The sequence below is a fragment of the Podarcis pityusensis genome (assembly GCF_964106645.2).
Source record: "Podarcis pityusensis genome assembly, chromosome: 13".
In the NCBI taxonomy this organism is placed as follows: domain Eukaryota; kingdom Metazoa; phylum Chordata; class Lepidosauria; order Squamata; family Lacertidae; genus Podarcis; species Podarcis pityusensis.
In genome coordinates, this window is record NC_138038.1 from 15,778,673 (window position 1) to 15,803,212 (window position 24,540).

The 24,540-nt window shown below is 46.2% G+C and overlaps 1 protein-coding gene across 2 annotated transcripts in view; it reads left to right on the forward strand.

Annotated features, from left to right (window-relative positions):
• The window catches only part of ACLY (ATP citrate lyase), a 63,770-nt gene that overhangs the window by 13,459 nt on the left and 25,771 nt on the right, over nucleotides 1–24,540 (forward strand). For both annotated transcript variants that reach the window (XM_080976555.1, XM_080976556.1), the window contains exons 2-13: nucleotides 6,846–7,010; nucleotides 11,231–11,353; nucleotides 11,838–11,900; nucleotides 12,231–12,421; nucleotides 14,632–14,711; nucleotides 16,384–16,514; nucleotides 18,359–18,477; nucleotides 19,378–19,514; nucleotides 21,755–21,816; nucleotides 22,261–22,378; nucleotides 23,162–23,316; nucleotides 24,340–24,430. In XM_080976555.1, coding sequence (XP_080832681.1) covers nucleotides 6,852–7,010; nucleotides 11,231–11,353; nucleotides 11,838–11,900; nucleotides 12,231–12,421; nucleotides 14,632–14,711; nucleotides 16,384–16,514; nucleotides 18,359–18,477; nucleotides 19,378–19,514; nucleotides 21,755–21,816; nucleotides 22,261–22,378; nucleotides 23,162–23,316; nucleotides 24,340–24,430 — 1,429 coding nt within the window. In that variant the 5' untranslated portion in view covers nucleotides 6,846–6,851. The remainder of the gene's footprint in view (nucleotides 1–6,845; nucleotides 7,011–11,230; nucleotides 11,354–11,837; nucleotides 11,901–12,230; nucleotides 12,422–14,631; nucleotides 14,712–16,383; nucleotides 16,515–18,358; nucleotides 18,478–19,377; nucleotides 19,515–21,754; nucleotides 21,817–22,260; nucleotides 22,379–23,161; nucleotides 23,317–24,339; nucleotides 24,431–24,540) is intronic.

Sequence of the window (24,540 nt, forward strand, 5' to 3'; positions counted from 1 at the left end):
GATCATGGGAGTTGTAGGCCAAAAACATCTGGAGGGCTGAGGCTGAGGAAGCCTGGAATAAGAGAACAAGAAAAACATACGTTTGAAGAAGATTGGAAAATGTTTATTGAATATTTTGGGGGGGGGGGATTGTGTACACTTGAAAACGTTGGCAGCATTAAGATAAATTCAACAGTGTACACAAGTTTTGATGAATGTAATAATGGAATACTGAATGGTTTAGTTATGTAAAATGTGCAGGGATTTATGATAGGCGAAATGAACCATGGAAAGAGAAGAAGGGAAGTCATTGACGTTTTAAGGTTGCTTAAACGAATATTCTAAATTGTAAAACAGAACATTTCGTAAAAATTATAAACATTAAAAAAATACTTTTGTGAAAGCTCCTTATGCAGATTTTAAGATCCTGTGCTGGTAACCAAAGAGTGTAGGGCAGGGGTCAGCAAACGTTTTCAGCAGGGGGCCAGTCCACTGCCCCTCAGACCTTGTGGGGGGGGGGCTGGACTATATTTTTTAGGGGGCAAATGAACGAATTCCTATGTTCCACAAATAACCCAGAGATGCATTTTAAATAAAAGGACACATTCTACTCATGTAAAACACACGGATTCCCGGACCATCCGTGGGCCTGATTTAGAAGGCGATTGGGCCGGATCTGGCCCCCGGGCCTTAATTTGCCTACCTATGCCCTATATGATGACCTGTTTTTACATGAGTAGAATGTGCCCTTTTATTTAAAATGCATCTCTGGGTTATTTGTGGGGCCTGCCTGGTGTTTTTCCATGAGTAGAATGTGTGCTTTTATTTAAAATGCATCTCTGGGTTATTTGTGGGGCATAGGAATTCATTAATTATTTTTTTTCAAAATATAGTCCAGCCCCCCACAAGGTCTGAGTGACGGTGGACCGGCCCCCTGTTGAAAACGTTTGCTGACCCCTGAATAGGGTGACCAAAGCAGTTTCTGATACTCGGGAACCTTGCTCAAGAAGGGTAATCTTTGGTTAGGACCCCTTGGTTGGGGGTCTGTGTGGCCCCCATGCAGTGTAGGAGTTAGAGGGGAAAGTGGAGTTCTTTGTATGGAATTGCTTGTCTTGTCACGCTCTTTGGAACTGCTCTGATCTCCCTTCTTCCTGTCATGCTCCCCTGCCCTTTTCTGTCAGATTCGGAGCGCTATTTGACAACAGCGTCTGGAAGATTGATGTGACCTCCGTTCACAGAAGACCTTTGAGAAGCAGGTCTCTTGCAATATTCCGGGGGGGGGGGGGAACGAATCCTTTGCAAGTTTTTCATGCCTACTCTTGAAAATGAAATGGAGACTTGTGTCTCTTTTAGCGCCATGAGAAATAAGCAAGTGTTTGTGGTGGGTGGAGTTCTTCCAGAATAGGGAACTGGGTGCAATTCATTCTCTCCCTACCCTGGCAAAATGTGGGTTGTACCCAAAGCAGGAGTGGGGAGGAGTGAAATGATGGGGGCATGGCTCTTGGGCCTGAAGAAATTAGACACACCTTCGGTTCAGAGATGCAACAGAATTTACTGCCCTCAGAGGAGGCACAGACAGAAAAGTGATGCGTGCTGAGAAACAGGAGGTGAGCTTCCCTAAGGGCAGGTAGTTCTCTTTCTTGCACCTTCTAAGGCTCTGTGCACAGCATTTAAAGCTCAACCTTTCCCAGGAACCCTGGGAATTATAGTTTACTCCCATTGGACTTCTCAGCACCAATAACAAACTACAGTTCCCAGTTTTGAGTGGTAGGGGAATCATGCTTTAAATGTATGTTGTGTGCACAGCCTAAGAATAAAGTTGCTGTTTTAAGTGAAGCGTACCATCACTTTTAATTCAGAGAAAAGTGTTCCTCTACTGCCAGACGTTGGGAAGCCAAGCCCTATGGGAAGATGCAAATGTTTGAGAGTTGCGCAGAGGTCTTCTGTGTCTTTAGCAGGTGCATGGCAGACAGAAACCTGGCCAGCACAGTCTTTCTCAGCTTGGCACTGTGGCGTTTGGGAAAATGCTGTGTTTCTGGTGTGGGCAGTGATGACCAAACTTTGGCCCTTCAGCTGTTTTGGGACTACAGTTCCCATCATCCCTCACCACTGGTCCTGTTAGCTAGGGATGATGGGAGTTGTAGTCCCAAAACAGCTGGAGGGCCAAGTTTGGCCATCACTGGGTGTGGGGAACCTTTAGCCACCAGAAAAAGATGGCAGTCCTTGGCTGGGGGGCGGGCAGTATCTTGGAACTCTTTTAGAAATCTTAAAAACTCTCTAGCCCTGTTCAGGTGTTCAAAGAATGTGTGAGGACACCATGTGTAGGACCCATGTGCACACCAGCCTCCCACTTCTAATGTCTCCATCTCTTCCGCCCCCAAACTCATGATCTTTGACTCCCCTAATGGGGCTTCTGTAAATGCATGCTTATGGTGGGTTTATTCTGGCCTCCTTTGGGAATAAGAATGCAAGGCCAGCCTTTATCTTAAATGCTCAGTTAAGGGTGGATTTGCTTCATGTGCTTGGGTCTGTTTTCATCCTGGCATCTTGATGGGGTTTCTTTTAGTTGTGGCTCCCAAATGCATCCATGCAAAAGCTGGCCCTGGGTCTGTTGGAGAAACAAGTGCTTTGACGGTTCTCCCCGCCACGTTTGGGTGCTGTTGAGAGTGTGCAACTGTGGCTTTCAGCAGAGAGCTCAGTGTGACTAGGGATGCCGGATGTGTCCATGTGTGGATGTCCCATTAAAGAAAGGGAAGGATAGCAGGACCATTCGTAGCTGTGTTGACTTTTCAGCTAGCTTGGTGGCCCAGGTGATGTGGCAATGACTCTGAAGCAACGCGTTTGACAGCAAAGGAAAGATGTAGCTTGAGAATGCCTGATTGACTTGTGATCTCTCTCCTTTTAACCTCACTGGCCTGGTACATTAGTGGCAGGGCGTCTGTAGCTGATCTCAAAGGCAGGGGAACAAGAGTTGGCCTGATTTCTGCCTTTTTGCTGCCCTCTGTGAATTAAAATACTGTGCGTCCTTGTCTGTCCTGCTCCTTCATGCCATATCGCATGCTGTTCAGCATAGTAATCGTCCATCAACTGAGCAAGGGGTGAGCAGGATCCTATTTTCTCATGTTCTCACTGTCGAGAGAAGTCTATCATTTCTTTATTCTCCCCATTTACAACTCTGTGCTCTGAGATCCAAAGCTGTCTTTGCGTGTGTACACACTGTCTTCCCTTGGAGCAAAGATGATTGATTATCTGTCGCCGGTTACATGCATAAGCAATTGACAGCCTTCATTGGGTTTGTCTGGGCATGTTGAATTGCGAGATTTCTCGGATTTAACATCCAAGAAAACCACTCTGCCAAGAAAGCTCTACCAGGTGATTCCCAATTTCTGGTGGCCAGGGGACACTTTGCTTTCTTGCACTGCAAAAGGTTTCTCCCTCAGTGTGAAAAACTTAATAATTTCCTTGCCTTTCCAATGGATCATTCTTGCTATTATTCTACTTGTATTGCTGCTCTGAGGCTGCTGCCTGTTTAGAGGAGAATTACGATGCAAGCAGACTTTCTCTGCAGAGATCCCCATAGGATGGGGGTTTGGAATTATAGGCATCTTGAATTATTTAATTTCTCACAGCGCAGCTAGAAATTCTCTTGTGGTCCAAGCTTTGGGAATTGTTTTTCTTCCTGAAATGTGGCTGGAAAGGACGGGAAAAGCAAAGCGAAACAACACTTTCACAAAAGCACCCTGCCGGTCTCTTCAGTTCCTTTTTTTCCTCCCCAGTATCCTCCAACTTTCTCTGTTGATAAAGGCTCTTCAATCAGCACCCTCATCAGCCTGATTGCTTTGTGTGTAATTGCGTCCTTAACGCTCTCCTGCAGTGCTGAGATTGTGGTGTCTTCAGGCTTGAAAATGGAAAGGAGAGAACTTTTGGTGGATGCCTTTGTCTTTTAAAATTTGCTTCTAGTTAGTACAGTGGTACCTCGGGTTACTCCTGCTCACCTAGCAGTTCGAAAGCACCCTTAAGTGCAAGTAGATAAATAGGTACCACTTTATAGCGGGAAGGTAAACGGCGTTTCCGTGTGCTGCGCTGGTGCTGGCTCACCAGAGCAGCTTCGTCACGCTAGCCACGTGACCCGGAAGTGTCTCCGGACAGCGCTGGCCCCCGGCCTCTTAAGTTAGATGGGCGCACAACCCTAGAGTCGGACACAACTGGCCCGTACGGGCAGGGGTACCTTTACCTTTACCTTACCTCGGGTTACAGATGCTTCAGGTTACAGACTCCGCTAACCCAGAAATAGTACCTCGGGTTAAGAACTTTGCTTCAGGATGAGAACAGAAATCGTGTTCCGGTGGCGCGGCGGCAGCAGGAGGCCCCATTAGCTAAAGTGGTGCTTCAGGTTAAGAACAGTTTCAGGTTAAGAACGGACCTACGGAACGAATTAAGTTCTTAACCTGAGGTACCACTGTAGAATTATACACGGCCTCAGATATTTGGGGTGACGGGTGATACAGAAACGTGAACGCCAGGGGTCAGCAAACGTTTTCAGCAGGGGGCTGGTCCACTGTCCCTCAGACCTTGTGTGGGGGGCCGGACTATATTTGGGGGGGGGAATATGAATTCCTATGCCCCACAAATAACCCAGAGATGCATTTTAAATAAAAGGACACATTCTACTCATGTAAAAATCATGCTGATTCCCGGACCGTCCTTGGGCTGGATTTGGAAGGCAATTGGGCCGCATCCAGCCCCTGGGCCTTAGTTTGCCTACCCATGGTGAAGGCTATAGCTGCCTTTAAATGTGAAGGAGGAGCATCTGTGCAGAATTCATTCCTTTCGCCAGATTTATTTTGCAAGGTATCTTGTCTCCCTGCCCCCCACCAGTCCATCCACATTCTCAAGGAAGGTGCTAATTTGCAAAACATGTTTCACGGAGCAATGGGAAAGTGGAGATCTCATGGGGGGGGTCACCCCTTTCCCTAAAACCTATCATTTACAAAAATGTTTGCCTGAAAGGAGAGCATTTTCTAGCTCTTGTAAAACAAGTAAACCTGGATGTTAGAGATAAGGGCAGCACACTGAACTCCCAGGCAACTTAAATACAATTCCTCCAATGAGCTCCCTTTAGGTTTCCAAGGGCTGTGGGATTGTGTACCACACAATTGCTTGGGAATCCAGTCTTGTGCTGAAGACCCGCTGGCTGAGGTGTTTCAGGATTCGGCCTTGATTGCGCAACAATGGGATCTGGCCGTGACAGCGCAACTTTTAGCAAACCATATCGCAAAGAAGCGTTGCCAGTTAAAACCCATTGTCTGAAGTAGGAACCAAATCAAATAAAGGGAAAGAAGTACCCAGCCTCCTCACACCTTTACTTTTTGCTTTTTTAAAAGCTCCTCGCAGTTAAGAACAACACCTCCCGCTATCTCCCAACATTTCTTAGAGACTTCAAAGGTTGTAGATCCAAAGTGATTATTAAGCTCTATCCTTTATTCCCTCAACCCTTCTTTAATCTGGTTCTCTGCTTGCTCCAATTAGCATAGGGACAATCACTTGAACAGAAGTAACTGCCTTGACTTCCTCTATCTCCTTTTGAATTTGGGCTAATAATAATAATAGGCAATAGTAAAACATAAAACCTCACTATTACCTAATTTACCTGCTGGAGCAGGGGCGACCCTGTCACCATAGTAACCCTGGTGAGTGGTTTTGTTAATGCCTTTTTAAAAATAAATTCCTTCCCCGGAAGACAAGTTCAAAATATTATACATATTTGTACTTTTCTGGGACTAATGGGTTGAGAGCACGGTCAAATTCTTTTGAACTTCCATATTCTTTTTGGAAAGCTTTATTTGGTCTCGACTTGGTTATTGGCACAGAGTGGACTCACCAAAAGCCAAAAAACCACAGTGGGACTGAAAATTCAGTCTGGGTAACATTTGCACTATACATTTAAATTACATGGCTCCCCCCCCCAAAGAATCCTGGGAACTGTAGTTTATTAAGAGCGCTGGGAATTAAGACTCAGTAAGGGATAAACTGCAGTACCCAGGATTCTTTGGGGAAGCCCATGTGCTTTAAGGTGTGGGTGTGACCTTGAATTTGGGAAAAAGGCAGTCATTTCTGCCTTGGAGGACAGAAGCTCTTATGTGCCATCACTCCAGTTTGCTTCACAAAGGGGAGCATCCATGCATTCTGTGTCTCCCCCCCCCCCCGCATTTCGAGTGGTACTGCCCATTAGGAATATTGTATTACATGATTTCCCCCCCGCAACTTCAATGTGACTACCATTGGGGACTCTGCTGGGAAGCAGTACCTCCAGATCAGAGGCCATATTAATTTACATTCTAGGATTTACATTTTTCATCAGAACCTTTAAAAATCACTGACCTAGTGTAATCTAGTGGGTCAGTGATTTTAAAAGGTTCTGATGAAAAATGTAAATCCTAGAATGTAATTTAGAGATCACACTAGACAAGAGTTTCAAAAAGCATGGGGAAAATGCAGAGAATACTTCACAAAACAGTGCCCTAAAATATATACCTGGACTTGTTTCAATTAATGTCTGCAGGAGACTTTGTGGATATTTAAGTTATAATTAGAAAAATCTTAATAATTATTCATAAAGGAAACAGTTTATAAGAAGCAAATAAGGAGACCAGATACAGGATAAAGGAAGTCTTTTATTTGGTTGTTTGTATTGTTGTATGTTATGCTCATTGTATGTTATGTTCACGTTTAACAAGGGTGGATTTGTGTGTGGGGGGGTTATGTTATGTTGTAAATAAAATTCCAATAAAAATTTAAACAATAAAAATAAAATAAAATCACTGACCTAGGTGTATTCTTCTTTTTTTTTTTAACGTTTGCATTAGGTAGCCATGTCCGCCAAAGCAATTTCGGAGCAGACGGGGAAGGAATTCTTGTACAAATACATCTGTACGTCCTCAGCCATCCAGAACCGCTTCAGATATGCCAGAGTGACTCCTGATACAGACTGGGATCGGCTAATCCAAGATCACCCCTGGCTCTTGACTGAGGTGAGCAGAACCGGCTGTAGTTGTTGTTCCCCACCACCCCACAAAGCAAAAACCCATAAAGTAAGAAGCTATACAGGCCCGGAACAAAATACTTTTAAGCCTCCTTGTTGTGCAGACAATGGAACATACACAGCTGAAAGTTCATCAGCATCAGGAATGCTTACATAAAGGACTCCAGCCACTCTAACATGATGCAGGAAGAGGAGCTCTCCAAAGCAGGCTAAACCTTTTGCCCATGGGCAAGAAGTGTTTGGTCCCCTTATGTGCTGGCATTCGTCATGCTTGCCTTGGTGCTGAAATAGACCCTTGTCTTCTCGGTTATAAAAGATAATGATAATACATTTTTATTTATACCCCGCCCTCCCCGGCCAGAACTGGGCTCAGGGTGGCTAACACCAATAAAATCACTATAACACATCATAGGAAAGAAAATCCCCCAGTTAATTAAAATACGGGTTAAAATACAATTTAAAATGCAGCCTCATTTTAGTAGTAGCCATAAATCAAAACCATAAGGGGAGGGAAACGTAAGGGTCAGACAGAGTCCAAACCAAAGGCCAGGTGGAACAGCTCTGTCTTGCAGGTTCTGCAGAAAGATGTCAAGTCCTGCAGGGCCCTGGTCTCTTGTGACAGAGCGTTCCACCAAGTGAGGGCCAGTACTGAAAAGGCCCTGGCCCTCGTTGAGGTCAATCTAACCACCGTGCGGCTCTGGACCTTGTTGTTATTTGTGGACTTTAAGGTCCTCCGTGGGGCATACCAGGAGAGGCGGTCCCATAGGTACGAGGGTCCTAGGCCGCATAGGGCTAGGACAGTTGGCTGACAAAATATTCAAAAATCATTCCTTCTGTTTTAAATTAGAAAGACGACGAAACTATTGTGATCATCGGCAGCTTCGATTCCTCACCCTAGTTACAGAAGCAAATCAAGTTAGCTATTAATATTAACACGTTAACAAGCCTGGATAGCTCAGTTGATTAGAGCAGGCATCCCCAAACTCGGCTCTGCATATGTTTTGGGACTACAGTTCCCATCATCCTTGACCACTGGTCCTGTTTTCTAGGGATGCTGGGAGTTGTAGTCCCAAAACATCTGGAGGGCTGAGTTTGGGGATGCCTGGGTTAGAGTGTGGTGCTGATAACGCCATGGTTGCAGGTTTGATCCCTTTATTATGGGGCAGCTGCATATTCCTTCATTATGGTGGGGGTTGGACTAGATGATCCTCTGGCTCCCTTCTAACTCTACGATTTTATGATTCACAGTATTTGACCAGTCGGCTGACAAGTGTGGCCAGTTGCATGTTTGGGGTGCAAACTTTAACTGGCACAGAATCTTAGGTCCTCTGTGTCACCCCCTTGGAAAGTTTTAGGGCCTCGCCCCAGTTTTTAACTGTGCAAGGAGACATCCTGTCCCCAGTTCCTTTCTATAGCTTGATCTCCTGGCTGCCATCCAGTTTAATCACATTTAGGCAAACACAGATCTGCCACACAGTCCCATTTTTCTCTCTGATGGAAGGCAGCTGTACTGCTGGCTAATTAAATACTCTGCACTTAGTTATGTGAGTCAGTGGCTGGCATGCCTCAGCGAGGAGAATATAGTTTTCCGTGAGCTTTGCCGGAAGGCAGCAAGGACTCCGGGTGGCTTTCTGAATTAATTCAAGGATTAATAGGATCCTTAAAGCAGGAGCTGGAAGAAATACTTTTGGATCCTTAAACGCTGGCATGAATGTTTCGGCTTGCGGTTCTGTTAGGGCACTCGCTCCCCTGTGGTGAATGGAATTACCTACAGCTGACCAGACAGGGAAGTGGAACAAGCACCAATGCAATTGAGGGGAGGCAATTTAAGATAGTTAAAGCTATGGTTTTCCCAGTACAGTGGTACCTCAGGTTACATACGCTTCAGGTTACAGACTCTGCTAACCCAGAAATAGTACCTCGGGTTAAGAACTTTGCTTCAGGATGAGAACAGAAATCGTGCTCCGGTGGCGTGGTGGCAGCAGGGGGGCCCCATTAGCTAAAGTGGTGCTTCAGGTTAAGAACAGTTTCAGGTTAAGAACGGACCTCTGGAACGAATTAAGTACTTAACCCGAGGTACCGCTGTAGTAATGTATGGAAGTGAGAGATGGACCATAAAGAAGGCTGATCGCTGAAGAATTGATGCTTTTGAATTATGGTGCTGGAGGAGACTCTTGAGAGTCCCATGGACTGTAAGAAGACCAAACCTATCCATTCTGAAGGAAATCAGCCCTGAGTGCTCACTGGAAGGACAGATCCTGAAGCTGAGACTCCAATACTTTGGCCACCTCATGAGAAGAGAAGACTCCCTGGAAAAGACCCTGATGTTGGGAAAGATGGAGGGCACAAGGAGAAGGGGACAGCAGAGGACGAGATGGTTGGACAGTGTTCTCGAGGCTACCAACATGAGCTTGACCAAACTGCGGGAGGCAGTGGAAGACAGGAGTGCCTGGCATGCTCTGGTCCATGGGGTCATGAAGAATCTGACGCGACTAAACAACAACGACAACAATTTAATATAATGTCACCCTCAGAATTTACATTACTTTTGCTAAGTCGTGGTGAAGTGTACAGGGCATGGGACCTTCGATTAGTGTCTGATGAAAGCTCAGTTCAGCCATTTTCCTCCTCCTTCATCACTAGCTTCTTATGACTGTAAGCAAATTGGTGTGATTTAAAATGGGGCTGGAGAATCTCACCTGCGGGCCTTTTTGTTTGGCCCTCAAGACTTTTCCCCCAGACGCACACACCTGTCTCTGGTCCTGTATCGCATTCCAGATGTTTTTGCCTGACTGCAATGTCTCCTTGAATTCTTACGATGCCTCTTGCTTGTCTGGAATGAGGACGGGTGGTGGTGGAGGTCTGTGTATATAGAAACCAACCTCCTGTGCATTAAAAGGAAAGGTGGGACGTGCATTAATTCTTTACCAAAAGGTGGACCGTGTTGACCGAGAGTCATGGGAAGTCTGAACAGCTGCAGGTCACTTCTTGACTGCTGGCATTCTATCATCCAGCTCTTCCACAAGCAGTCGGTCCCTTACCTTTCTCTCCCTGATCTGGCCACAGTGATCCATGCGACGGTCACCTCCAGGCTTGATTATTGTAAGTCGCTCTACGTGGAACTGCCCTTGAAGCTGACCCAGAAACTACAGCGGGTGCACAATGCCGCGGTGAGGCTCCTTACGGGGTCCTTGCCGCGGGATTACATTCATCCAGTGCTTTACCAACTGTACTGGCTCCCGGTGGAGTACAGGGTCAGGTTTAAGATGCTGGTTTTGACCTTTAAAAGCTCTATGTGGCCTAGGACCCACGTACCTATGGGACCGCCTCTCCTGGTATGCCCCGCGGAGAACCTTAAGGTCCACAAATGACAACACTTTGGAGGTCCCAAGTCGCAAGGTGGTTAGATTGGTCTCAACTAGGGCCAGGGCCTTTTCAGTACTGGCCCTGACTTGGTGGAACGCTCTGTCACAAGAGACTGGGGCCCTGCGGGACTTGACATCTTTCTGCAGGGCCTGCAAGACAGAGCTGTTCCGCCTGGCTTTTGGTTTGGACTCAGTCTGACCCTTATGTTTATGGGCTACTATTAAAATGAGACTGCATTTTAAGTTGTATTTTAACCCGTATTTTAAATTGCCCCCCCCCCCTTTTCTTTACCCCCCCCATTATGTTTTTATTGTAATTTTACTGGTGTTAGCCGCCCTGAGCCCGGCTCTGGCCGGGGAGGGCGGGGTATAAATAAATAAATTATTATTATTATTATTATTATTATTAAGCCATGAGGAGAAAGCAATGCCTGCGCAGTTGTGACTGCTTTCTTGTGCTAAAAATGTGTACAGATTGCTTCCAGGAAGCAACACATATCTATTGTCTTAGCTGTGCCGGTTTCTTTGTTACTTCTGCTGTGTGACCTCTTTGCATGGAGAGCGTACGAGAACCTAAACTAGGCCTCGCCCTTCTCGGAAACTGGCAAGTTGTTTGCAAATTTTTCACTTATCACCTGTAAGGCTAGTTTTCCAGTTTTGGTTTTCCTTTTGCTAGAACATTAGCAGTGGCAAAATTTTTATCTGTGGTTGCAAGAACCAATGATCCCTATATTCTGAACAAAATGCTTGTTTAACCTGGAGGTAGGCCGTATGAAATGTGTATTGCTTTGGTCTCCGGACCATAATAAAGATTGTTGTTGTTGTTGTTTTTTCCAAATCCCAGCGTCTCGTGGTGAAGCCTGATCAGCTGATAAAGCGGCGTGGCAAACTTGGCTTGGTGGGGGTGAATCTTGACCTGGAACAGGTGAAGGCCTGGCTGAAGCCGCGTCTCGGACATGAAACCACAGTGAGTGTTGCCATTCTTTCTCTGCCCCACCTGCTTGACTGAGTTGTTGTCAAGATGAAATGCTGCAATAAGCTTCCTTTTGAGGACGGGCAGGATATTAACGAAGCAAATAAAAAGCGACAAGATTAATTTATGACCTTGAAAGAAGGCATTTTCCGTGGCAGCTCACTAAGTTGTGAAACTGAGGCACCTTTATTAATATAGCTTCTGGTGAATGCTGAAGACACACCTCTTTACCCTGACCTTTGAGGTGCATCTTTTTAAAACTCACTTATTTCTGTAATTTAAAATTATTTTAAACTGTTTTTAGTATTGTGCTTTAATGTGGTAACCCACCCTGGGAACTTAGGGTGAGGGGCAGGGAAATGATAATAATTTTGTGAGAATGTAGCACTTCATAATGCAGGGGCGAATAATACCCTTTGTTTTCGATATCTGGGTGGGGCTTCTCATTCAGAGTATGTTTGTTTCTCATTTTCCACAGATTGCCAAAGCTAAGGGCATCCTAAAGAACTTCTTGATAGAGCCTTTTGTTCCACACAAACAGGTTAGTTTTATTTGTATGCGAAACATAACAGTTATTGCGGGAGCACAGCTTTAGTCTTGCATCATAAAGGCTGCAACTCCTTTCCTCCAAGACCCTTTTCCCCATGGAGTGGCTTTTATTAATCAAACCAAAGAATTTTGAAAACCTTGGCAGAGAAATTGGATAACCTCCCCTTGAGGCAACGAGCACTGTTGCAGGGAGGGGTATTGGAAGCTTTCGGCCTGCCTGTATTCTCCTTCATATACTTCCGTTGGTTCCGAAAACGCAAAAAAGCTCTGCTGCTCTTTGGTGTGGGAAAACCTTTACCATCCTGGTGTCTCAAATCCACAGGCGGAGGAATTCTACGTGTGCATTTACGCAGCCCGCGAGGGAGACTATGTGTTGTTCTACCATGAGGGCGGCGTGGATGTGGGGGATGTTGATGCTAAGGCTCAGAAGCTGCTGGTGCGCGTGGACGAGAAGTTGGACGAACCCAGCGTCAAGAAGCATCTACTGGCACATGCCCCGCCGAACAAGAGAGAGTAATTCTGAAATCTTGCTCTTTTTATACACATATTAAAATGTTAATTGTGGGTTATGGACAGTCGTGTTTTACATGACCGTGCAGGGTAAGTACCCCAGCTCTCCCCCCCCCCCCCCCCGGTTAGAGCTGGGCGATATATTGATAAGTTGTCCGAAACTGATATGGTGTTCAGATTGCAGCAGCTCCAGTTGCCTGCGGATGAAAAAGGCTCAGGCAGGCAGGCAGATCCTGAGAAGGTTCTGGTGAGCACCTTCTTGGACTCCATCTGCCTATGCCCTTGAGGAAGCCCCCCGCCCCTCGTGAGCCTGAGCAGCATCGGGGCTTGCTCAGCTGGGGGGTGGTGGTGGAAGGCTTCCCATCCCCCATCTGAGCAGTTTTAATGAAGCACCGACGCTCCTCGTTTGCACGAGAGCAGGGGAGGTATCTGGCCTCGCTCACTAGGGCTGGGCGATGCATCCCTGCTGCGGTTTCTACCTCCCCTAACTTGGGGGAACAAGAAGCGGGCGAGATACATTCCAGACGTTGTGGTATATCAGCACATCACGGTATTTAGCTGCTCATATAGCACAGTGTTGAGAACCAGCCCTACTCCTGAGAAGAGCTTTGTTTTGAAGTCATCCAAAAGGTGTCTTCTGGTTTGCTTTTACAGTGGTACCTTGGTTTACAACCATAATCTGTTCCGGAGGTCCGGTTGTAAACCAAAACAGGTTGTAACCCAAGGCGCACTTTCGCCAATGGGGCCTCCAAAAAAAGGGGGGGCTTGTAAAAAAAAAAAGGGACACGCACTTCTGGGTTTGACGTGGTTGTAATCCAGAATGGTTGCAAACCAGGGTACCATTGTATATGGTAGGCAGAGGTTCCCGGGAAGGGTTTGGAAAATGCTTCTGGGCCAGCTTTAGTTTAAAGGGACAGGAAGGAACTGCTTTTCAGTACAGTGGTACCTCTGGATGCGAACGGGATCCGTCCCGTTTGCATCCTGAAGCGAATGGCAACCCGCGTCTGCTCGTGCACGGGTTGCAACTTGCTGCCTCTGCGCATGCGCGTTACGTCATTTTGAGCATCTGCGCATGTGCGAGTGGTGAAACCTGGAAGTAACACGTTCCGTTACTTCCGGGTTGCCGTGGAGCGCAACCCGAAAATGCTCAACCTGAAGCAACTTCAACCCGAGGTATGACTGTATCAGATTTCAGTTATGTTCCTCCTCTAGCATCTGACGCTGTCAGGCAGGACTTCCACGCTCAAGGCCCGGGTATACCTGTGGCTGGGGCAGGCCAGCCCTATAGTGGTTGGCTGGGCTTGCACCGAAGATTGTAGTTGCCACTTGCTTCGCCCCCTCTGCCCCTCTCTGGACAAGATCCCCTCCAACCAGCCATTCCCATAGGAGACACCAGTGGATAGGGGAACATACCCTTCTGGACAACCATGCTTGAAGGTGCCCTGAACAACTTTGGGTCGCAGTGCCCAGCTCTCCTCCGCCTGCGTTCCTTGCTGTAGCAAGAAAAGCCGGCCCAGGGAGGGTTTCCTGTTGGGCCCTGCATGGCAGAGGCTCTTTAGGCATCTTGACCAAACAACCCCAAGCCTTCATCTCGGCATAGGAGCTGGGGCAGTGGCAGGGACTGCAGCGCAACCCACAGGACAACCCTTCACCTGCCTCTGCGGCTTCGAAGTCTAGAGGAAGGCCAGCAGCTCGCTATAGGGAAGTGCTGCTTGCTATGGCGAGCATAATTGTCTGAAGTCCACCTGTGGTCTTTAAGAAAAGCATCCTTAGTACTCACAAAGGTTGGTAGAGAAAACATCCTCTGTTTTTCTCCTGTCCTTTTTTTGTTTCTGTGGTGGTGAACGGCTGGGTTCTCCCCCCCCCTTTTTTTCTTTTCTTTTGACACTAAAAAATCATTTTCTCGACAAGGAGGTGCCCTGCTGACATTTTGAAGGAGTCTGCTTTCCTTTTAATGTTGTCTTCAGGCGGATAATAAATGGCCTTTAGGGAGGGATCGTGATGGCAGATGACGCAGTCCCAATGTCTGACTCATTCAGGCCTGGGCGTCTGAAACCTCAGCTGGACTGACGGCAGACAGACTGAAGGAACTAACGATAGGGCTGTATAACAGGCCCAATGTGGAGTGTCTTTGGTGTGCACCCATTTGGTTTGGATGAATTTGTCTGTGTCTGTTTTCCCATTTTGTGTGTGTTTCTGCCTTCTTTATATAGTGTCTTGGCAAGCTTCATCTCTGGCCTCTTCAATCTTTACGAAGACTTATATTTTACGTACCTGGAAATCAATCCGCTAGGTAACTCCTCTCTGTTGTTTTCAGTGAAATGTCCACATCTCATTCATTCTGTATTCTGCAGTTCTCAATTATACGGCGAAGTGTGGTAGAATAGAAAATGAAGATGGAGCATGGGCCGCTTGCTGCAGACAGGCAATGCATTTCCATGAACTTGTTCTTGTCAGAGTAATTTAAATTAGGCCTCCTCCACAAACAGGGAGCGTAGAAAGTGTCCATTAGTCTTTGAGAGCGCTGATGCAAGCGAATCTTTCCAGAGATTAATTTTGACGTCCAGTTCTCACAAGCCTCCAGAAACGAGGGTCAAACTAGATGCAATATAAAATGCACTGTCGTCATTCTCCCTCCCTTGTGAGTTTAAAATAACAACCATATCCCCTCTCAGCTTTAAAAATAAATAAATTAAAATAAACAAAAGGGTGAATGATGAAGAACAATGATGTTTAGCATCACATGTAGTCTGGTCCTGAGAAATCCACTTTGATCAGAACATGTAGCATCCTTTATTTCCGAGGATCACTTAATATTTTTATTTATCTAGGAATTTTATTTGACATGGGATATATTGTGCAAATTCACTGCATCCTTGCCTGCATGTAGCAGGCATGGTTGGTGTATTGCATGATGTGTGACTTTCCCTTCCCCCAGCTCTATAATTCCCAGGGGCTTCTTTTGGCCCGTGGTGGGCATATGCAGGAAGCAGAGGTGGGGGTGGGGATGACAAATTTGCCTGCCACTTCTTGTTGTTGTTAAATATACATACTGCTTATATGCCAATATGGCTTCCAAGTGGTTTGCAACTATAAAATCAACCCACAATTAAAATACACGTAATATTAAAACATCCTTAATTGAAATATACAATCAAACAAATAACAAAAAAAGCCACTAAAAACCCACCTCTCAGATTAAAAGAACTAAAAACTTAATAACCAGACCCAGGTGTCTTCATGAAAAAGGAGGGGGGACGACCCACAGATCATCATTAAATTATTATACACTTAATGCATTCAGGAGATAGTTGTAAGAGAGGTATTTGTAAGAGAGCACATTTCTATTCAGTGAAAGTTGGCTTATTCATGTGTTACGCAATGTTACTGGCTTTTCACCCAGTAAAGATAAAAGGGAAAAGTCTAGCTCCTCTTTCAGGCCCTGAGGGAGACACATTTTTAAAAAATACTTCAGGATCCACTGTGTTTATTTTCTAAGTAAAGGTTTTGTTCTGAGTCTTTGGACGCTTTTGTTTTGTTTTGTTTTCTGGGGTACTCCTGCGATGTGAAGCAGCCTGCAGCCATGTTCATAATGGTCAGAAGTAGTTTGCTGCAGACTAAAAGGCACTTTGACACATAAATACCACAGAAAGTGACCATGTATGGAGTTGACCTTGTTCAGCATGGGCTGGCTGTGGGTCTTGGGTAGATGTTAGCCACCCCTGTCTTTTCTGCATCCAGATTTATTCCAGAAGTGTGCCCCAGCCATTGGAAGGTGCTGGTTGTGCTATGATGGTGGATCTGGTTCAGCACTCAACAGGGAAAGACCCCATGAAATTGAGAACCATTTCCTACCTAGGCAACACCTTGAAACTAGATGTTTTCCATTCGTTTTTCCTTGTTAGCTGGTTCATGCTGACCTCCTCCTTCTTCTTCTGTCTCCCCCTCTCCCTTCACCAACAAAGTTGTAACCGCAGATGGCGTTTATGTTCTTGACCTTGCTGCGAAGATCGACGCAACGGCTGACTATATCTGCAAAGTGAAATGGGGCGATGTGGATTTCCCCCCTCCCTTTGGAAGAGAAGCTTATCCAGAGGTAAAAGAAAAGGGCAGCTCTTAGGGTGGTGTTAGGGAATTAAGGTAGCCTAAGTGCGTTCTGTTGAGCGTGAGGCTCCTTGACTTCAGCTAACGTGCAAAAAAGCCTCCATCTCGAAATCCGAATTCCCATCAGAACAGTTTGGTCCCACTTTGGTCTCCCAAAATCCCCTGTGTCTTGTTGCTTGGCAGAATGTCTCCAGCGTCTATCTGATGCTCTGGCATTTCTTAATTTAGTAATTACAGCAATTGCACAAAATACAAACCAAGGTGGAAGGTTGTTGTTTTTTTTTTTAAAAAAGAATTGTTGTCTAGCCAAGAAATCCATTTAGATACCTCTTTTCTTCCCTGCCTGCCAATCCCCATTAGTGTGTTATGGCTCAAGTGCTGACACTTAACTCAATTTGGCCAGGTTTCTAATGGATGAGTTTTGTTTTTTTAAAAAAACACACACAATCTCACTGAATCATCCCCCTTGCCAGGCACTAATGAAGACTCTTAGACTCTACACTTGTTAAGAATGTTAATGAACTTGGGTCTGGCCTCTGCAAGAACAGAAATGAATGTTCTCAAAATGCACAGGATAGGAGCAGCTCCCATAGGAAGGCTCAATCTCTGTTATTAACTGAGGTTTGGGCCCTTACCTAATCACTTCATCAACCCCCTTTTTTTTCGTACACCTTTCTTGAACATCGGTTCTTTCGTCCGTCCCTCCAGTGGTAGCTGTGGTAGTTTGGCTAGCCTTGGAGATGAACAGAAAGCACCCCTCCTATTTTTCACTGGTTTTTCTCTCTCTCATTTTGGGGGGTGCTTCTACAGCATTATTTGGGACCTGGGGTAGTCCAACTTCCTTCCTCTTCAGGTCTAATATTTGCACCAGAGATTTACATTGGCCTGGAATCGTTTCACTATAATTTATCAGATTCCCATAGCACCTCACAGTATAAAATTGCCAGGATGACAAGTCTGGTATCCATACTTGACAGGGTGGGGCAAGCACAGGGGCCCATTATCCCTGGAGGACCAAACACAACTGATACCTGGCTGCCTTTTTTAGAAATAATAATAATAAGGTTTTTTTTAAAGTGGCTTGATACTTTGAAGAGAAACCCCGGTCCAGGCGGTGGCTGAATCCCTCCAACGTTGATCTTCAATACCTCTGCCCCCATCAAACACCACTGGGCAGATAGAGTTGTGTTGCTTTCAACACTGCCACCCATCTCTTCTGCCTCGTTAGTTTTTTTGGGGTGAAAGAGTGGGAAAGTTTATCATGCCTGTGGCCTCCTCAGACCTGGCCTTGACCTTACAGGCTTGTTTACATTATTATTATTATTATTATTATTATTATTATTATTATTATTATATTCAGCTTAACAGGAGACTTGGGTTGAGAGATCAAGGGAATGCCTGTGTAAAAGGTGTGCCAAATGTTGTGACCTCCCTCAAGGAATCATGGAATCGTATTGATGTAGGGGGAGAGGAGCCATGATCGATGACACACCTTGTAAATTCCTGAGGGTGGGACTAGATTTTATCTTTGGAAACATTGGTTTCAATATACGTGTTTGAAAACACAGAAATGAGTGCAAAGATGTGCACCTTGCCCCATTTTGACTCCAGAAAAGACATTTATCTGGCTTCATAACTCAATGAGTGAGCGAGTGTCATTTAAATTGATCTACGGGCATTTGTGGGGGGAAATGGAAATATGGGGAAAGGATTAATTGCTCCTCCTTTATTTCCCCCCACAAATGCCTCTGGCTTTGTGTTATGAGAGAAGTGCGGAGTTTACTGTTTTGTCCTTAGAAGTTTTGATTCTAATAATATGTGGGCTCTTGTCTGCAGGAAGCCTATATCGCTGACCTAGACGCCAAGAGTGGAGCCAGCCTAAAGTTGACCATCTTGAATCCCAAAGGCAGAATATGGACCATGGTGGCTGGAGGCGGCGCCTCCGTAGTGTACAGGTACCAAGCACATATCTTGTGGGAGTGGCAGCTGAATAATGTATGGTTCATCCTAAACTCCAAGTTCCATCTTTTGATTAGTCATCGTTTGCTCTTCCTTGCCCAATCATCCCACACGGGTTAATCATTGTTGGAATGGAATGATGAGACTTTTGAGAGGTCCCTGGAACTCTCTCGGCGGTACATTGCCCTTAATACTTAGGAGATTTTGCTGTCCCTGAAATGGAGCCTACGCTTAGGCCTTAGACAACATATTCCATATAAATACACAGACTGATAACCTGATACATGATTTGCCACCCTGGGAATCTCTGCTATTTTTGCTTTGCTTTCAAAATGCAGTTGTAGCAAAAATGTATAGTGAGAATTCTCAGGTGTTTAGGCTTGTGGAGCGCGGCTTCACATATCAATGCTTGAGAGGCATGGTGGTCCTGCCACATTTTTCTCCAGTTGCCATGGTGGCTGGAAGAAACTGTGCTTAGGCTCAGTTATGACCACTGCTGGGTAAATTCTTACCAACACTTAACTTTGGGAAGCCGAGCATATTTTATGCAAGATAATTTGATACGCATGCACACACTTCCAATTCTGCTAAGCGGGTTTTAATCCTCACTAACTAAACTGGCTTCTCTGTTTCTGTCTGCAAAGTTCAAAAAAACCCCACCTCCCACTGTTGGCTGAGCTGCTGTGTTGTCACATGAACATTTTATTTTAACTACTGTGGCGGGATTTTCTGACTGAAGAGCAGTTCAGCCAGGCTAGCTGATGCTGTTGCCTCAGTTCCTCATCGTGAACTAGGAACGCAGCCTCGTTCTTGCTCCGCTTTCCACAGGGTCTTACGGGCATCCTTAGTTTCGCAGACTGAGCCTTCTTAATATCACTTGTGTGCCTTCCACTTAGTGACACCATCTGTGACCTTGGTGGGGTGAACGAACTCGCCAACTATGGCGAATATTCCGGAGCGCCCAGTGAACAGCAGACCTACGACTATGCCAAGACTATCCTCTCCCTCATGACACGGGAAAAGCACCCAGAAGGTAAAAGAGAATGTGTGGGGTGGGCGGCACTTCAAGCCTGGGGACTGTTAGAATTCCTCCTCCATGATTGCAGTCATGGGATTGTTGTCTATCACATGATAGTGTATGTTTTGACTCCACAGAGTGGGAAGTCACGGAGACAGGATGTTTAAGTTACTCTGTTCCACGAAGTGGGACTATTGTCCCTCATTCTTTTTCTCTTTGCTGTCTGATCCTAGAGAGAGAGGGAGCCATGTTGCAGTGCTGCGTGTGTGTTAATATGCAAATAAAGTAGATTGGCCAAAATGCTGAGTTGCTGAGGTCTGTTATGCATGATGCGCAAACTCTACAGATCCCTAATTGTGCCGGTGTCTGTTGGCATCGGTCGCTATGATGTTCAGGCTGAAGAAGGCTTTTGAAGCTCCCGAACGATCGACCAGGAGGGAGAGAACATGCCAGTTGGGCATGTGTCTCTGCCAGGGTCCTACTCAAGTGTAGGCCGAGCTTCTGACAGGGACCATTCTGATTGGCCCAGGAGGCCATGCCCAACCAAATCCCCCTCTGACCAGCCATGTTCCACACCTTCCTCGAGCATTTTTGGCCTTCCTGGAATGAGCCACTGAACTGTGATATTGTCTCTTGGATGCGGAATGGAGAAAGGTGTGTTTTGTGTGTGGATGTAGAAACCTTGGGTGCGCCTTTTGTGTGTCAGGAGTGTGGTTTACTGTGGAAAGCTGTTTCATAGAAATACTTGTTGCTCTTCGACGCAACACCTTGGTGGTCGGACGTTGGAACCACCGTTCTCTTGAACCCATCCTAGTGCCTAGAAATGACCCAGTTAATGGTCCATGCTGGGCTGGCCAGGAAAAAGAATGTGACAACAAGCAAGGGAGAAGCAGATAAAGAGAAGAGAGGGAACTGGCAGGTAGAGAAACTCAGATGGGGAAGGAGGAGAAGGTCAATGAGAGGTGAGAGGAGGAGGGACAAGAGGAAGGAACAGTAGCAGGAAGGACCCAGTTTCTGACCTGGAAATGCTCCTACCTGGCTCAGTGAAAGCCGAGGGGCATCTTAATGGCCTCCTGGCCCCACAACCAGCTAGATCCTTTGGGGACTGAGACTCCCTGCCCCAGTGGTCCTCTAGGAAGGCCCAGCCTCAACCAGACCCTACAGGACTTCTACCCTGGTGCATTTTCACCAACACCTTCCAAAGAAGCTGGTAAGCATTTAAGTCCTGCAACTGCTTGCTGCTGAATGTGGTGATAATGAGCGATTGGGTTTGTGCAAAGCTTTCCAAATGACAGCTTTTCTCCCACCCCCAGAGACATCTAGGTGCATTCAGAATTTCTTCAGGGAACCAATGTGTGCATGTTCTTTTAAAATGACCAACGTCTATATTGGAGCATCCTCCTGGCCAGTGCTGGATTTACATATAAGCTAAACAAGCTATAGCTTAGGGCCCCACTCTCTTGGGGGCCCCCAAAAAAATTAAAGGAAAACTGGATGTACCTATTACTAGAAATACCGTCTTTTACCCTCACTAAGTGTAACAGGGTACAAAGGTCTGCTGTTCCAATGAACAGTGTGGGCTGCTATGGTGATATTGACATTATATAAAAAATCCATTGTATTAACGACAATTGCATTGTACAGGTTATAACCTTAATTTCATATTAATAAAGCTATTTATAATTATTAGTAGTTTGCATCATATATTTACACCTATTATTATTTCATTTTATAGTGAGTTTCTAGAGACTAGATTATGAGTCTTTGTAAATTGTGTTTCTAAAGGCACTCTTGTTATTGCCAAATGCCAACGTGTTTGCATTATTAAGTTTGTTATGAATAAAAAATCATTTTAAGTTAGAGCTTAATAATTATTTCACTATTAATATACTACTACTTCATTGTATTTCACTGTTAATATACTTCTTAATTGTATTTCAGTTCAACAATTACTTTGATAAAATACATATTTTGTTAGGTGCAAATGGCTTTAGATACCTATCAGGTCCATCAATTACCATATAGCATATATTCAACACAAAAAATAGCGACAATTTGTTGTTGACAAAGGACAGCTGGACATATAAAGGGCCTCGTTACCTTCAGTAGCTTAGGGCCTCATCAAACCTAAATCCGGCCCTGCTTCTGCCTATCAGCTGCTTCTAAAGCACTCCAGGCCTAGGATTATGTTCTGGTATTTCTTAACAAATCAATTCCTTTCTCTTCCCTCTTGTTCCTTCCTCTACCTTGCACAGGCAAAATCCTGATCATCGGAGGGAGCATTGCTAACTTTACCAACGTGGCTGCCACCTTTAAGGTAAAGTTGATCCCGAAAAGGTGCATGGCACTGGTCATTCATATTGGCATCCTCATCTGAGTACGCTGGTAAAGAAACATTTACGTTTTGCTGAGTTTCCAGGGTGGATTGGAACTGAATTGAATGGGTTGTTGACTCAGCCCTGTCTGTGCGAGTGCCGAGGGAACTTAGGTTTTGTCTGGGGCAAGTGCTGCAGCGCTGTGATGAGGTTCAGTACTCTTGCGAGGATCAAAAAATAGGAACTGCCTCTAGTCTTTCATCCTAGTTGCAGTGCACTGACCAAGGTAGCCTGTCCTTCAGCTTCTGTGGTGAGAGGAGGCAAGATCAGGCGAGGCAGAGAGATGTGGTGTGAGCGTCGTTAATGTGGATTTTGTTGGCTTGATAGCTAGAGCTAGCCATGAGTGTCTGTGCATGATTCTCTGTTTTTAATATTTCCTTCTGCAGGGCATTGTGAGGGCTATTAAAGATTATCAGGGTCCTCTGAAAGAGCATGAGGTCAGGATCTTCGTGAGGAGAGGAGGCCCAAACTACCAGGAGGGCTTACGAGTCATGGGGGAAGTAGGTGAGCAAAACCCTGAGGATTATTTAAACTTCAAATACTTCCTGCTTCCTCATTTGCTTTCATTTGTTTTTGCTCTCAGCCCGGGTCCTTAGCCTCATTTAAAGAGCGCTGATGACAGCTGGCAACAAAGGTTTCTCAATATGGCCCCTGGGGTTCCCCATCTGACTTCCAGCATGGCTGATAAAAAGAACCTTCATGCCCCTCAGCCAATCTCTTGAACTTGAGCCCAGAAGCAGGAGAAGGAAAGCCAGCAGACTTTCCAGTGCTTGCTCCGTTCAAAACATGGTTCTCTGTTTAAAAACCAGTGGCTGGCCCCAGGGCATTAAAGACTTGGTAACTCCAACTTTTGACAATTTGGGCTACATTTTTTTTTATGCTGCTAGATTAAGACTTCTCTCTTACACTGTCTCCCAGTAGTCCTAAACTTAACCGGTGATGGTCATTGCTGTGTACCCATGATAAAGCAAGGCCTCTCTTTAACTTCACCATACAGTGGACGCTCAGGTTGCGAACATGATCCATGTGGGATGCATGTTCGCAACCCACAGCGGAGCAGTGCGTTTCTGCGCTTATGCGCAAAGCGTGATTTAGCGCTTATGCGCATGCGCGACTGCCGAAACCCAGAAGTAACCCGTTCTGGTACTTCCAGGTTTCGGCGGTCCGTAACCCAAAAAAACGCAACCTGAAGCATCTGTAACCCGAGGTATGACTATATTTCTAGAGCGAGTCTTTGCAGGGAGGCTGCAGCCTGCTCTGATTCTGCTCTTTTTCTTTTGCATTCAGGGAAAACTACTGGCATTCCTATCCACGTCTTTGGTACGGAGACCCACATGACTGCCATTGTCGGCATGGCGCTGGGACACCGGCCCATCCCAAACCAGCCTCCCACGGCAGCCCACACGGCAAACTTCCTCCTCAACGCCAGCGGCAGCTCCTCGGTAAGGCTGGTACTGCAAACCTGAGAGCCGGAGTGGTTAACAGTGTCAGACTAGGACATGGGAGTAAAGGTAAAGGGACCCCTGACCTTTAGGTCCAGTCGTGACCGACTCTGGGGTTGCAGCGTTCATTCGCTTTATTGGCCGAGGGAGCCGGCGTACAGCTTCTGGGTCATGTGGCCAGCATGACTAAGCCGCTTCTGGCGAACCAGAGCAGCGCACGGAAACGCCGTTTACCTCCCCGCCGGAGTGGTACCTATTTATCTACTTGCACTTTGATGCGCTTTCGAACTGCTAGGTGGGTAGGAGCAGGGACCGAGCAATGGGAGCTCACCCCGTTGTGGGGATTTGAACCGCCGACCTTCTGATCGGCAAGTCCTAGGCTCTGTGGTTTAACCCACAGCGTCACCCACGCGCCACCAGGGTTCAAAACTCCAGATGGCCTTGAAGCTCGCTAGGTGACCCTGGGCCTAGTCACTGCCTCCCACTCTAACCTACCTCACAGGGTTGTTGCAGAGGGATTAAAGGAGGGAGGAGAGAACCTTGTAAGGCCGCCTTGAGCTCCTTGCAGGAAAAGGCGGGACCTGCCGGTAAGAAATAATAATAACCCTATAACACAAGGGTGGCTTATTTCCTGGCCCGAGGACCCACACTGATCCAGCCACCCCTTCAAGGGTCACATGCCAGTTCACGCATAGATCACATGCAGGCACACTCAATACGCATTCATGCTCGCCACAGGAACAAATGCACACAAACTTAGGTAGACAGCCCTCCCTGCTCCAGCACTGGGAATGTTGCCTTTTACGCTTAAAGAGTAAGGATTTATCTCCTGTCTTGGTGCTGTGGCATTCAGTACTAAGATGAGAGGTGGAAGTTTCCTCTTCCTGCCCTTTAGGGGAGATTTCTAAAGAGCAGGCAGAAGGATTTCATCTCCTTCCACTGTGGTTTGGTGGGCTGGATTGGGGCTGTGTGTGTTAGCGAGCCATTAACCCCCTTTTTTCTGGCTTCTCTGTTCCCCTTCAGACCCCAGCAACAAGCAGAACGGCATCTTTTTCTGAGTGCAGACCCGACGATCTGGCTCCGGCAAAGAAGGCAAAGCAGACAACGCTTTCTGGTAAGCTCCCGGTTTCTCTCCCGTTTCTTCGGATTCCCTCGCAGTGCTGCTTTCCCATTCCTGCGTGCTCTCCCTTTGCACTGGCTGCTGGAGCGTGGAAATTGGAAACG